At 35.9% G+C, this 15094-nt stretch overlaps 3 protein-coding genes across 3 annotated transcripts; 2 read left to right on the top strand and 1 right to left on the bottom strand.

The window, feature by feature from the left end:
• Window positions 1–1820: 1820 nt before the first annotated feature.
• Window positions 1821–8090, top strand: Tsp_07016 (mitogen-activated protein kinase kinase kinase 11). Its single transcript, XM_003380823.1, has 9 exons — window positions 1821–1913; window positions 2450–2912; window positions 3484–3840; window positions 4352–4681; window positions 4783–5193; window positions 5544–5855; window positions 6078–6287; window positions 6323–7462; window positions 7741–8090. Exons 1-9 carry the CDS (start codon window positions 1821–1823, stop codon window positions 8088–8090), a joined length of 3666 nt encoding a protein of 1221 aa, XP_003380871.1.
• Window positions 8091–8658: 568 nt separating this feature from the next.
• On the bottom strand, window positions 8659–9632 carry Tsp_07017 (hypothetical protein). Its single transcript, XM_003380824.1, has 4 exons — window positions 9519–9632; window positions 9290–9433; window positions 8783–8945; window positions 8659–8702 (listed from the first exon to the last, which is right to left on the bottom strand). Exons 1-4 carry the CDS (start codon window positions 9630–9632, stop codon window positions 8659–8661), a joined length of 465 nt encoding a protein of 154 aa, XP_003380872.1.
• Window positions 9633–11805: 2173 nt separating this feature from the next.
• Tsp_07018 (suppressor of cytokine signaling 5) lies at window positions 11806–14330 on the top strand. Its single transcript, XM_003380825.1, has 6 exons — window positions 11806–11861; window positions 12530–12688; window positions 13310–13608; window positions 13675–13825; window positions 13942–14073; window positions 14153–14330. Exons 1-6 carry the CDS (start codon window positions 11806–11808, stop codon window positions 14328–14330), a joined length of 975 nt encoding a protein of 324 aa, XP_003380873.1.
• The last annotated feature ends 764 nt before the right edge of the window (window positions 14331–15094 follow it).

The raw sequence follows: 15094 nt of genomic DNA on the forward strand, positions 1-15094 counted from the left end.
TTCAGAAAAAAAATATCCTCCACTGCGCAATTTGGCAATTTCGAAGCAAAAATTTTCACTTCCTGTTTGCTCATTGTTCCTTGAAAGCGTTGCTGTATAGTTGTGCTTTTTTTTCTTCAAATTTTATTCAAAATTTCCTCATTCCTTTTTGTCCAAATCATTATCTGGACATTATTTTTAATGTTGTTTATTTACTTTTAAGAAAAAAATTGTAATCACCAAATCTATTATGAATCACTTCCAAATATCAACCGGTTGAGTAAAAATGAACACCATAACCTAAGAGGCAGACTTCTTGTGCGAAGAAAAATTGTCTCAGTTGTCAAGCTTATCGTTGAATAATAACGTAAAATCTCCAAATAGTCTAAGCAAACAAAAGATGTAAAAGAATGAATGATAAAAGGCAAAATTTTATGCTGCAAATAAATTTATTACTGTACCATTATTATTAAACTTGAACATCATTTTAATGGTCTACAAAAATTATGTTATGAGAACTGTGCATGCTTGTTTGTTTGTTTTTGTGTCTTTGTTTGATAGTTGTTTCTTTCGTACGGTTTTTAATTAATTTCAACCCTATTCTTTGCATTGTATTCTATTCTATTCTATTCTATTGTATTTTACCCCAATGCATTTGGCTAGAAGAATTTCAACGTTATTTTTCAGGAATTGTTCATTTATTTGTTATTAGTAGATATTTTTATTTTTCATTTTACTGAGTTTTTCAAAAACGTTGCTCAGTTTGGGTTAGTTGCTATTGTTTGCAGTTGGTACATAAAGTAAAAATGGGACAGTGAGATTTTTTGATAACTTTGCTTCGATTTTTTTTTCTAAATTAATAAATATCCATCTCTTTCATATGAGAATGTATGTATTTGAAGTTTGGAATGTATTTTTTTCAATGTTGAAAACAGTACATTTAGATTTTTGCTTTCACCAATAACAGTGATTATGAGTGCAAATTTTTTTAACATTTGGCAACGTTGCACTAGGCAGAATTGGATAAATCGAATTATTAATTATTTGTTTACTTATTTCGTTACAACTATTCTACTTTGATCGATAATATCAGAGTGGAATTTAATTTTATATTGCATTTGGCAAATCAATTTTGGCAAAGAAGTTTCCATTTTTATAAAACCAAACCACCTGAAAGATTGGAATGGAAAAAATGAAAAATATGTATTCGAATTGATAATGCATCGGCTTTGTACGTGCATGTATTTATATCGTGCAGTTGTTTTCATTCATACCATTAGGAAAAGTGGAAATGAAAAATTGGTTTTCAAAAGTGATAATAATGATCATTTTCAGTGAATAAATAAGTATTCCACGTCTACAGCTCAACAAGTATGCAGTTTTGTCGTAATTGTTTGAATTTTCCATTTCAGAACTGTACAAGTAAATGTAAAAATATATACGAAATATAAATTGATGATTGCGACATCACATTTTTATTTTAATACCTGAAAGTCAAAAATTAGAACATAATTAAGGTACTACAGTATGTTAGTTTAGAGGTTGTTGTTGTGTTGTTGCCGTTGTTGTTGTTGTGACTGACGAATGATTTGGAATTTAATTTGAATCCCAAATGAATTGCTAGAATTTTTATCCGTTATTCAGACGTTGATTAAAATTCTCCCATTGTTTCAAGGTTGCAAAGCAGCGCGTGCGCATCAGACGATGGTTGGCGATTAAGAGAGATGTTGGACGGTCGAGTTGAACGTCGCCAGTGTTGAATGGCTTACAGTGTTGAAGAAGAGAGCGGTTCGAAGAATTGCTCGACCGAGAGTTGCTTTGTCCACCTTAGGCAGCCGAAAATGGTCACTGCCTTGTTCGATTATTTTGCTCAGAACGACGACGAGTTGGACTTGAAGCGAGGCTCAGCAATTGAGGTAGATATTATTCTATCGGTTGGTCATTATTTGAATATTCATTTTTCCTCTTTGTCCAATTTTCCCCTTTTTTCCGCTTGTACTGTTGTGTACAACTAGAAATACAGAGATACAGACAGAAAGAGAGAGTGTGTGAGCTGTATTTTCAAAAACAATTGAATCATCATTTGTACAAGGATGTGCGGCTGTCATTGAAATGTTGAAAAATTTTTAGCCAACATTTGTACATTGTTTATTTTTTGTTTTTTCCCATTTGATTGTTTCATCTGGAAGCTCAGTGTGTTGTTTACGCAATGATTTGGCGGCCGCTTTCGGCTCTCTGCCGGAAAAAGGATCGAACATATTTTCAGCTAGCCAGAAATCGAACGCCAATCCATTCCTGTTGTGTTAATGTGTGTGTAATGCTGCTAGTGCCACTGCCAGTGCTAGTGCTAGTGTATGCCGCTGACAGCCATCTAGCTCTCTCTCTCCCTTATTTTCTCTATTCGTTCTTGTTCATTAATTATATAATTTGTTAGTTTTTTTAAAAAATAGTTCTACATTTCAACTTTTAGGTTCTAAGTCGAGACGCATCGATATCCGGTGGTGAAGGCTGGTGGACGGGCAAAATTCGAGATCCAGTGGGTGGGTCGGTTAAAGTTGGCGTTTTTCCGAGCAACTTTGTCAAGCCGGATGACAAAGAAGAATTGCAAAGCATCAAATCCCTGATGTCGGACAGTTGCCCACCCGAGATCCAATTCACCGACCTGGTGTTGGAGGAGGTGATCGGCGCCGGCGGTTTTGGGAAAGTTTTCAAAGGGATATACGCCGGCCAAGTGGTCGCCGTGAAAGCGGCCCGCATTGATGCCGAAGACGACATCGACCAAATCCTGGAGACGGTCCGCCAAGAGGCGCAGCTGTTCCACTTGCTGAAGCATCCGAACGTGGCCGCGCTGCGCGGCGTCTGCTTATCCCTGCCAAATTTGTGCTTGGTGCTCGAATATTGTGCCGGTGGACCGTTGAACCGCGCCCTCAGCAGTTGGAAAGTCTCTCCCGAAGTGCTGATCGACTGGGCAATCCAAGTTGCCCGAGGCATGCACTACTTGCACGCAGAAGCTCCCGTCTCGCTTGTTCATCGCGACCTCAAAAGCAGCAATGGTAATAATAATTTTACTATATATATATATATGTAGAGTTTTTTTTCTTTTGATATTGGGTTGGTATAAATGTTAGGGAAGTGTTACTTTTTTATTCATCAGTCGAAATTGTTGGTCATAGGCCAAAGTGAATGAATGATCGATCGATATTTTCTGCTGTTCTTCATTCATTGTGTTCTTGCTTTTGCTTTTGGCGTTCAGTTTGTGCCAGTTGCGCATTCCAAATTTTCAACATCCATTCTCGAATTGATGTTGGTGGATTTGTGTGTGTGTGTGTTTGTGTACGCTTGTCTGTGTCTGCCTGCTTTGGCGTGTACGATCGATTTGAGCTTTTTTTTCTACAGTTGGGGATGGCGATGCAATTACCCTTTTTATTTTTAATTTATTGTTACTTTTATGAGCATACTATATTTGACAAAAATGATTTGTTGCCATTATTTTTTTTTCTCAAGATTTATTTCACAATCATCGAGGTTCAGTTTCCATCCGGGATAATGATTTGTTTGCTATTCTCGCTTTATTGTTTCATTGGGACAACAGTGGTGAATGGGTGATGAAATGCAGTGGAAACTATTTTCGCATTTATCAGTTGAAAATCAAACAAATTTACATCTTTGCAAACGCTGATGCCGACATCGAGCTAATCACCGATGTTATTTATATACAGTTTGTCTATCCTCCAGTCGTAATTGGTGATACGGCCTTGTTGACGGCACTTATTCAAACATTGGAACCTTGGGAATTTATTCTAGTGCAATCGATTATTGGTCAAATCGAGTTGATTTTATTTTTAAATCAACTTCCGCGTTGTTAAAAAAAATTCATTTCAATGTTTTCTCTTCTCTTTTAACACCTTTTTTAATACTGATATAATGGCCACTTTTAAAATTTTGTGTAAGTGCAGAAATTGCATTTTTTTTGTGCTACTTGATAGATTATATCTTTTTTATTTTTCTTCTGTTAATATTTGAAATTGTTCTCTTTCTCAGTTTGATTTATAACTTCTTCTTCTTCTTCTTCAAATCAGAGATCGATATTCACTGGTGAGATTTGATATGATGTGCTGCCGCTTTGCTTTGTTGCCACACACCCATGTTTTAGTCTTATTTATTACTGTAGGAAAAATGATGTTAAAGTTTGTTTTTATCGTTGTCTTACTACTGTACAAAATTTACAGCATTCTTGACTATAATTTATATCCAAATTGTTTAATACATTTTATTTTTAAAAAAATCAAATAACTGGCAAGCTTTAGCAGAAGACTTTTTATTCTGAAACTTGTGCATATTTTTAATTATTCTGTTTTTTTCTGTTCTTTAGTGTTAATTAAAGAGCCAATAGTGGAAAGAAATTTGAAAAATTTAACGCTCAAAATTATTGACCTCGGTCTGGCTCGGGAAGCCTGCCGAACGACGCGCATGTCCATGTGCGGGACGTATGCGTGGATGGCGCCCGAGGTGATCAAATCGAGCACTTTTTCCAAAGCGTCCGATGTGTGGAGTTACGGTGTACTGTTGTGGGAACTGCTCACCGGCGAAGTGCCATACAAAGGGATCGACGCTCTTGCAGTTGCTTATGGGGTTGCGGTCAACAAATTGACCCTGCCCATCCCGTCCTCTTGCCCGGAAGAGTTGAGTCGAATGATGGAAGGTAACGTCGTTGGATTAATACATGCATACATAAATTGGGTGTTGTAGTTTTTGTTTTTTCCATTTTACGTCCAGTTGATTCTTCTGCTTTGTGAACAATAGATTGTTGGAATGTGGAACCACGTCGCAGACCGACATTTATGCAGTTGATTGTTCGTTTGGAACGGCTGCGTGAAAATTTCAGCCTTCTCGAACAAGAGTCGTTCCATTCGATGCAAGAAGATTGGAAACAAGAAATTCAGCTGCTGTTTCACGATTTGAAAAATATGGAAGATGAACTTCGTGCTAGAGAGGAAGAATTGCGCAACAAAGCTGCCGAACAAGAGCTCAAGGAAGAGCAGTTGCGCAAAAGAGAAGCAGATTTAGCTCAACGTGAAATTGATTTGGTTCAACGGGAATTGCAGTTATTGCTTGCCACACAACAGCCGCCGGATCCAGCGAGGCGCAGGGGTCGACTGAAAACCCACAAGCTCAAGGCTTTGCTCAACAACAAGAACGAAAACTGCGGCTCCGGTTTGATTGGTCGCCCAATAGGTGGAAAATCTGATGCACAGCAATACCAAATTTTATATACGATGGATGATGTTGTTATTTTCTTGTAGATTTTCGCACTTTGATTACAGTTCAGCATGTACCGCAGCATTCGCCCAGAGCTTGTTCGGCAAGTCCTCCACATTCTCCCACGTCGAAAGGGCGCAGCGAATTACGCATCTATACATGTAAGCATCTACTATTCTCTACTACATATGTATATGTATATGTATATATTTTGTGCATTTTTCTTTTACTTTTCTTCTTATTTGTGTTGTTGTCGTGTTGTGGTTTTGTGAATTGTGTTGTTTTTCTTTTCATTTTGTGTACAGTCAACGCCGACGAATCCAGTGACGGCAGCCGAAGTTGGGGTCCAAGCGATCAGTCTGGTATGCCGAAAAAGTTCCATGCCCGACCGCCTTTGACTCAGGTATTCTACGTCAAAGACTCGCCCACGTCCGAAGAACTTTCCGAAGATTCGGAGCCGGCCAACGGACAGTCGCCATTGCACAGATCAACACCGAATTTGACCCAATCCAAGGCGAATGTTCGTCCAGCAAGCTCTTCAGCGCTGCTCGTCGATCTGTCCGACTCCAGTAGCACTGATACCTCTGCTCCAAGACAACAACACCAAACGCTGCGCAGTGAGTGTCCTTTCAGAGGTTTCGAAAAAAAAAACGAGGAACCCCCTCCCCTCCCCCTCAAACAGCACTTATTCTTATTTTGTTGGATGTGTTTTTTCTTGATTTAATATATTTATTTATTTATTTATTTATTTATGTTTGCTTGATCGTTTTTTTATTGTTGTTGTTGCTGTTGCTGTTGCTGTGTGCTTTGCAGACTTGCAACCGTACAAAGTGTTTCAGGTTTGGATACAACAAACGGTGGTGATTTGTATGCAGATTCTGGTTCACCAAGACGTCGTCAAAAAAGTCGTAAATCTTCCACTTCAACAGGAAACATTGTTGACTCGACTTTGCGTAGCATCAGTGCATTTTTGGCTGGTATCACGTTCGGCAACAGGGACGTGAAAGAGACTTTGAACAGCGAGATTGGAGTCGACTTGCATCGCACAGGTTTGCGATTAATTATCATTATTCATAGATTATAGTGGTTGATGGTGAAATGTATCTTTTTTATTGTTCTTTAATTTCGTTAGGTTCACCATTGTGGAGTGAAGCTGCTTCTGCCGTGGGAGTTGGCGGCGTCAAGCATGGCGGGATGTTGCCTTTTCAGACTGCTCAGTCGGCTGTTGCAGGCTCGTCGTGCTCGTCGACACCGTCGTCCGTCAAGTCGAGTCCGGTGCGTTTTGTCGCTTCGTCCAATCGATCCCACTCGTCGAACAAAGCAGCAAAATTGCAGCAGAAGCAACATAAACAACAACAAAATCGGTATAGTCAAATTGGTTCCACCAGTACAGTAGCAACAGCAACAGGAACACCAACTCATCGACGCAATCCGCCCAATGAACCACCGTACTGGCCTTGCATGTTGAGCAGGGATTGTTCGATTGCATCGTCGGTGTTGTCCATATCCAATAGAAGCTTGAATTCTCCCCATGCTCGCTCTTGCCGTTCGATCAGCACACCTCCTTCGTGTAAGAGAATAATTTTTTCTTTTTTGTTTTCAAAGATGTATTTGTGTAATTTCTGTAAGATGTACGTAAAAGGATGGCAAGTTTCTAATACGCTTAGCTTTCACAACATAGGCTTTGCGTTTCCTCACTTGCAAAATTATTCAGTGTTGCATGATAATGCTGCAGTCCAATTCGACATCATCACACTGAACATGCATGAATATTTGAAAAACAACTGTGAAATGATTGGTTATTTATTGTTATTATTGTTATTGGTTATTTTTATTTGCACAGCAGCAAATGGAAATTGTTTTGTACAACCTCCGAAAAGTGGAAGCCGCGTACCACAGCCGAGCACGAATTATCGTTCGTACGTTCGAACGCCCTTCATGGAACGACGCCAAGAACGAGCGAGGTCCAAGCACAACCGGGCCAAATCTTACGACCACGACGCTCATCACTCGCCTGACCTGAGGACAGCGGTCAATTCAGATGCTGCTGCATCCGGTGGAATGCTGTTCCATCCAGCAACAGATTCAGCTCCTTCTTCTTCTTGTTCCGGCTCGTCTCGCTTGTTGGCCAATGATCTAACGTTTACCGGTTCCATTGCCAATCCCAACTACGATTTGCATACAATACCGATGCCTGTTCAGTCCACCAAGACCTTTGTCGGCAGTGAGAAGCATTTTTTATTTATTTGTTCAATGTCATATAAGACGGGTTGAAAATTGATTGCTCTGCGAGATTTCCTATGCTTTGACGCTTTTTCCGTTCAAAGTTTCCAATCTCGCTAAAGGAAAAACAGATTCACTGGTAATGTCCACTCGCATAGATAGATTTTTGGCAGTTGAAAATCTACCAGTGGAACACTTGTTAATTTTTTTCTTCATTTAAATTTAAATTTAAATTAATTGTCTTGCAGTTGTGAATTTCTCACCGTTCCACTTTTGCAGCACCGATTCTGTTCCAACGTTCACCGCTGAAAAGACCCGCAACGCTGGATGTGAACGCCGGCAACGGCGCCGAGCCGTCATCTTCGGCCAATGGCAACTCGGCCGAAAGCGGCATTTGCCTGAGCAGTTGTTCCCAAGGGTCGAAATTGTCGCCTCCATTTTTTGGCAAACCTCCGCCGGACAAGATGGCCGCCAGCAAAAGTCCCAAAGAAGCTTCTTCTTCTTCCGAAGCGTCCACATCCGCCGCGGCTTTTGGACGGTCCAAGTTTGCCGAGGCGAGTTCCACATTGGATAACAACAACAGGAAAGATTTGATTCATTTTTTGAGCCCAGTTCAAAGTTCTCCTTGAAGAAAATAATATTTGAAGGCGAGCAGAGCACAATTCAGGACGAACTTTTTCACCGGTGGTATATGCAACTGAGAAGACACACAACAACTGATGGAAAGTAATTGGAAAATGTTTTTCTTTTCTTATCCGGTGAACATGAAATTTTTTTGCAGTTGAAAAGTTGGCTTTTTCTTTTTAATTTTGTGAATTTGTTGCCACGTTCTCTTCTCTTATAATTTCAGTTTTCTGGAGAGAAGAGGATATGCATTTTATTTATTCTTATTCTTATTATTATTAAGCTTGTCGTTTTTTTATCAGTGATTTTTTGAATAAATTTACGAGAACAACAACAGCAACAACGTTCGTTGTTGGCATGAAAATTATGCGGCGAATTTTCTGACAAGAAAAATGAATATGAAAAGAAAAACGCGAGATATTTGAGGTAAAATTTTTTAATTATTAATCTTTTTTTTTCAATTCAGGAAAATGGCGCTTAAGAGAGATGGGATGGAAAGAAAAAGAGTTGTTGACAGATTTTAAACATATTTTCCTTTTCTTCGTGTTATTTATTTATTATTTGTGTTGTATTTCATGGTTGTTCTTTGTCTTGTTGAAGAAGGTAATCCGTGAAATCTGAAATATTGAAAAATCACTAGTAAGTAGTAGTTCACTTTGAAATGTGAAGTGTGTACAGTAACAAAACAGCAACCAACCGTGTAAACTTATACGGTTATTGTTGTCGTTGGCTTTGTTCAGCAGAGAAATTATTTGTTTAAAGTTGACTTCGGTATTCTCTTCGTCGTCCGGAAATATACTCTTGCATACGTTGGCAATGTCAGATTCGGTTACGAAACCATCCGCGTCCGAGTCGAATATCTGACCAATTCAATAAATAATATTCAACTGTTACTTACAGTAAGTGGAGGTATTTTTTTAAAAAAAATATTCCATATTTTTACTTTGAAAATGGCCAGATTTTCGGATTCTAAGTAGCTGGGTGTCATTTTTTGCGTCAGCAGTTCAACGAATTCAACAAAATCAATCCCATCCGTCGCATCTGAATGGAAAATATTCATTTATTTTTCCTCTATTTTATTTTATACATTCAGAAAACAAAGTGTGAAACAGAAATTATAAAAATTAAAACTCTCCAGTGGAGACAGACCATCATTTTTTTCAGATATTTCGGCTATTAATTTTTCCAGTTCGTCACGTTCTACCGGCACATTCAACGCGTCATACCTTCGTTGGATATCTTCAACACGCAAAAAAATATTGTCGCCATCGGCGTGCTCTTTTGTCATGCTAATATACAACTGCTGGTATAGTTCCACTTCAGTCCTGGTGCAGTGAAAAGTATCTGCCTGGGAAAAAATGGGATCAGTCAGTGGTGGGATGTTGTGGAATTTGTTGTCTCGATTTTCAAACCCCTCCTGTCAAAGTGCTTACTAGTAGAACGTTCAACGAGACTTGCTCGCTTCCTGCATAGTCCAAGCCGAGCGCAGTTTTCGACGTTTGTTTCAAATGTGCCGATGAAATTGATTCTGAGCGTTTTTTAGCCATCGATTTTTTTATTTCGTTCAACTTTTTTCGTTTGATTGGTCAACCGAACCGATCCGTACTTTGTCACACAGCAGCAACATGTTTTTTGTTTTTTGGATATGGAGAAAGTTTTTTAAACTTTAAACCTTCCAAACATTAAACAAAAGTCAACTGTTGAACTGTAAACTTTTCCAGGCGCGTAAAGAACGTGCTTTTATTGCATTTTTCAAATTTAATAGTAAAACTTTATATGTAGTTAATGGTGATCAGCATCAAAACGAACAATGTTTGCTACATTGCCATCTGCTCTAGCAAATTCTGCACTTATATTTTCTTATTTCGTGAATATCATTTATCTGTCTTTTTTGTACTGCACTTATTTTATTTATGTGTAGTCCTATCCGCTATGCTTGTTTACTTTTATTCCAGATTAAAATTTCTGTCGGAATGACAATATCAAAACTGATATAGTTTGTTTTCTTTATTTTTTTCACTTAGGTAGTAATTACAGTAAAATTATTGTACATTATATATTGACCCTCAGGTATAATTTACATTTCAGATTGAATTTATGGATCGCTTTGTTGATGTTCAGTAGTAATTAGAGCAATCTTTATTGTATTTAAATTTAAAAATATTGGTTTGCTTTGCTATTTGAAAAATGAAACATCAGTCGGTTTGCTCAACTGAAATATTAGACAATGAAACAGCGGTTCGTTTTCTTGACATGTATGTAATATGTATGCATGTAAGTATACGGTTTTAAATGTGTGAAATTGCTTTATTTATTGAATTCAGAATATGCAGAGGTAACTGAAAACAGAATGTCTTCTCATAGGTTCTTTTAATTCTTGCTTCTTCTGTGGGGCGTTAACGAAGTTTCATGCAAATTTTTGTGCAAAGCTTTTCTGTTTGTTTGCTTTGAAACCATACATATTAATAACTTCATTTCATTTGTTCTATGTGAGCAATTCAATGGTATTCAGTAGTGAAGAATTGTATAATGGTTGATATTGTAAAGTTGCATCTCAGATATTGCTGTTGGTGTGATTTTAGATAAGTAAGTGGTCCTGCAAATTTTGTTTCCGCAACGTAACGAAAAACAGGCATAGCACTTGTTGACCATAAATTGCATGCAAATTTTTATTCCAGTGTTATACATTTGTTTTTATGACGTCAATTACAATGGTTGATGGTCAATATAGTTAATTTGCGGCTTGTGCAATGGCGTTTTCTCAAAGAATAACAATAAAATTGTCTGCGTCTTTTGCTATTATTATTGAATTATTTCTTGAACTTTATCCACATGCATTTCTATAACGTTGAACAGATGAAGACGAGCGGTATGAAAACACATCTATTTCAGTAACTTGCATTTATTTCATTTATTTGGTAATTGATTAAACGTACTACCTAAGTTTAATTACGTTAACGACAAACGTATATGGTTGAGATTTGAACTAATATTTTAAAGCTTGCTTTACTTACATATACCGTTGTTTACTAATGTATCAAATATAAACGTAACTTCAAAATTTCATCATTTCTGAAAACTTTTTTTATTCTTCACCTATTATTTACAACAAGGTAACTGACTGACAATTCAGTGCTCGAAATAAAATCCCATTTACTTTTAATCTATTAAATTGTCATTAAGTTATTGCACTTCAAATGAGATACATCAACACCATTCATTCATCCACTTATAATTAACATAATTCTGTTGAAAAAAAGCACAGCAAAACATACACATACAAAAACACTTTTCTGTGTTATATTATATTATACTGTATTGTATAATAACGATAATTTCACAATATTACATTTGATAAATTAATGGCATAGCGCACAACATATCAAGAGCAAGAAAAAAAGCAACTGAAAGCCACGCGAACAAAAACGCCAGACAGAAGAATGAAGTAAGAACAACGGCTTTGCAAGTTTGAAGGCGGAACTAGAAATCAGAATTGACCAATCAAAATGCGTATCTGGCCCTTGAATGCTCTCAGCCGTTGTTAGCCTTTTTCTAATCTAGTCACGCGAACTTTACAATTTTTCCAAAATTTTCATCGAAATGGATAAATTTATTCATTTTAAATTTATTTGAACAGGTGATTGTAGAACTGAATTTTATTTTTGAAAAATGCCATTTTTTAATTTAAAATGGTCAATTTCTAAGAAAAAAACATAAGTAATGAATAATCAAACCTGCACAATGTTTTCTACAGTACAACCTATGCTAACAAGTCCGTAATTTTTGCGTGAAGTTTGTTGTTAATGTCGCTTTTTACTGCGGGGTTCAACGTTGAAATTTTTTTTTGATTTTCTCCTAATAAGTGAAGTGCTGAAATACTGCTGTTAACGATTATTCATTCGACCGTAAATCCTTTTTTAACCACCGTGATATTTGCTGACAAGAAAAGTAATTATAAAATTTGTCAATTGTTTTGCAAAGAATGTCGATTGTTTTCATTTTTTCACTTAATCTATGCTCATATTGTTCATATCGTATGACAAGACAGTGAAGCATATGTTTCTGAGTGCAGTGCGTTCTTCTTATTTAATATAACATATTGACTATTGATACGATGCGTTAAGAAGCATTTATTTATTAGAAAGTGAATCTGTATTTCAAAACTAGCTTATTTGAGAAGATTGAAAAGTAAATATTAATTTGATTTTTGTCTTTTTTGAAGTTTAATTAAATTCCAGTTAATTAATTGCATTTTATTTTTACATTTCAATAATAATTTTTAAATTTAATTTCTGTTTGTTCACTCCAGTGGAAGAGATTAATAATTTTGCTCATTTATCGAAGCAATTATTGAAATTTTTTTGACTAATGAACGGCTTTTCAATTTTAAATTATTAATGTAATTAGCTGTGTATTTATTTTGTTAAATATTTGCTATTTTAAGCTTGCGAATTGCTGATTTGAAAATGTTCAACACCTCGTGCACTTCGGGTAGGAAGAAGCGGTATTTGAAGTGGAAATGGCCATTTATTTGCAGGCGTAAAGTAGTGAAGAATCACTTATTTGATAGCCTCCAAACGTCGTGCATGATCAGGCGAATTCGGTAAGCAGTTATTTTTCTTTTTATTTAACGGGATTATTATCACTATAAAGTCAAAACAAATTGAATGAGAATATTACGAAAAATTATTTGAAAAAAATTTTCTCATCAGTTATATTCAGCAGTTTCGTGAATCTTTTGTGTTAGGTAGAATGTATACCATATGTATTAATAATAAATAACACCATTTCGTTGTCTCGTTTATCGAGTGTAACGATATGACAGTAATTGTAATTTTTCAGTTCACTTAATGTTTATGTCAAATATAGTTGAGGTTATTCTTTTTAATGAAATTATTGTTATTTCTTATTTAAATGTTATATTAATTATTAACTGCATTTTTACGTTCATTATTGTATAAAATGCCTAGATATAACATTATATTGTGATAAATAACCATCTCCAGTGTTTCAGGCTAGGTTCTATGAATTTTTATTACACGTAAAAAATGCATTCATTTATTATGTTACTTATCACTTTCATTGTTACTATACTGTATCTAAGTTAAAGAAAATCAAGTTATGTCAAATGAACTTATTTATCAGTGTTGTTTTTGTCTAATATTTTTGTTTTATATTTATGCACTGAAAAAAAAATGCTTATAGAAAAATGTTAATATTATAGGTCCCGACTGAGATTTTCAGGTGGAAGATTTGAAGGATCTGATCGATTGCGTAGATTGATGATTGCTCACGACGGTTTTGACAGTGTAGCTGGCCAGCGAAATGGAATTTCAACTTTACATTCTGCACAGTTACCTGCAGCGCACAGTTTGAACAGAATGTTTCATTGCAGTTCTATTTCATCTATTAACCTGCTGTCGGATGAACGTTTAGTTGCGCCGGTGTCAATGCATTGGGCTCTTATTAATAGTTATTTGAGTATGGACAGTTCTGATATATTTGCACTGGAAAAGCAGTTAGGTTAGTAGTGGATAATAATAATAATTATTATTATTATTAGCAGTAGTAATATATAAATTTTTGCAGATTTGATGCGCATTAGTGATCGTGTTGATTGTGCACGTACAGGCCGATTCTTGATTCCAGACTTGTTCACTATTACCCAAGCTTCGTATTATTGGGGTGCTATTGACCGTTATGAAGCAGAACGATTGTTAGAAAATGAACCGGAAGGGACGTTTCTTTTGCGCGATAGTGTTCAGTCAGATTATTTGTTTTCAGTGAGCTTCAGGTGAGGAAAAGCAAGTGAATAATTTTGGTTTTTCTGTTTGCAGCAAATGTTTTCTGCTTTAGACGCTATCAGCGAACACTTCACGCAAGAATTGAACAGTTTAATCATCGGTTCAGTTTCGACTCGTCTGACGACAGTGTTTTCAAAGCTTCCACTGTGACCGAACTGATTGAACATTACAAAGATGAGGATAAGTAAAAAAAAATTATTCAAATTATTTTTTCCAACCATATTCATGTGTAAGTATAATTTTGTTGTCTTTTTTTGTTTCAGTTGTCTTTTTTATGAACCACACCTGTCGCTTCCGTTACGTCGCAAATCGGTTTTCTCGTTGAAACAGCTTAGTCGAGCCGTTGTGTGCAATTCAATTCGCTTCGAAGATATTACAACGCTGGATATACCAACGGTCCTGAAGAATTATTTGTCCGAATATCATTACGAGTGTTATTGAACCAACAGTAACAACCGGAGGATGGACGTGAGTATGTTGTTGTTGTTGCTGCAGTTAGGAGCGTATTTTCATTGATCTGTTTTTACATATATTACATTATATTATATTTTTTTATTTTTGCAGCATTTGAATTTTTTTATTTGTGCGTTATTTGTGTTTGCTTTTTAATGAATTAACTTTTTTTATTCTCTTCTTTGAAAATTATTTCGCATCTACTTAAGATTTGTGATTTCTTTCTTCTTTATTATCATATTATGCTTCTTCGAGGTTTGAAGACAATTTTTATTGTTGTGAATTTTTCTCATTATTTATCTGTATGCTTCTTCCATTAATAAAATACTAATTCTGTTCATCAAATTTGTTCTGTTTCGAATCGAATTTCGTTTGTTGAAGTTCTTCAGTCTAACTTGTGTCAGCATCAATTTGTAATATTAATTTAAAATTTTGTTAAATGATCAACAATATTCATAACTGAATGATATGAATTTACGTTTTGATACTGCTGGAATGGTGAAGAAAAGCAAATTGAATGAAGTTATGTGCTTTGATATATTATTACATCACTGTTAGGCGTCGTCTGCTTAGCATGTAAATTTTTATGTGTGACCTTACCGTTATGTTTGTTTGCTTTGCAGCTATAGCTCGCTGCAAACCTCAACTTTAAATACATGTACAAATCTTCATTTAATATAATTTTATGATTAATTTGATGGGACCTAGAAGTGCAAAGTAGCATAATATTACATATTGTGAAGTTGTAAATC

This window comes from Trichinella spiralis (genome assembly GCF_000181795.1).
Source record: "Trichinella spiralis strain ISS 195 chromosome Unknown Scfld2, whole genome shotgun sequence".
NCBI classification, from domain to species: domain Eukaryota; kingdom Metazoa; phylum Nematoda; class Enoplea; order Trichinellida; family Trichinellidae; genus Trichinella; species Trichinella spiralis.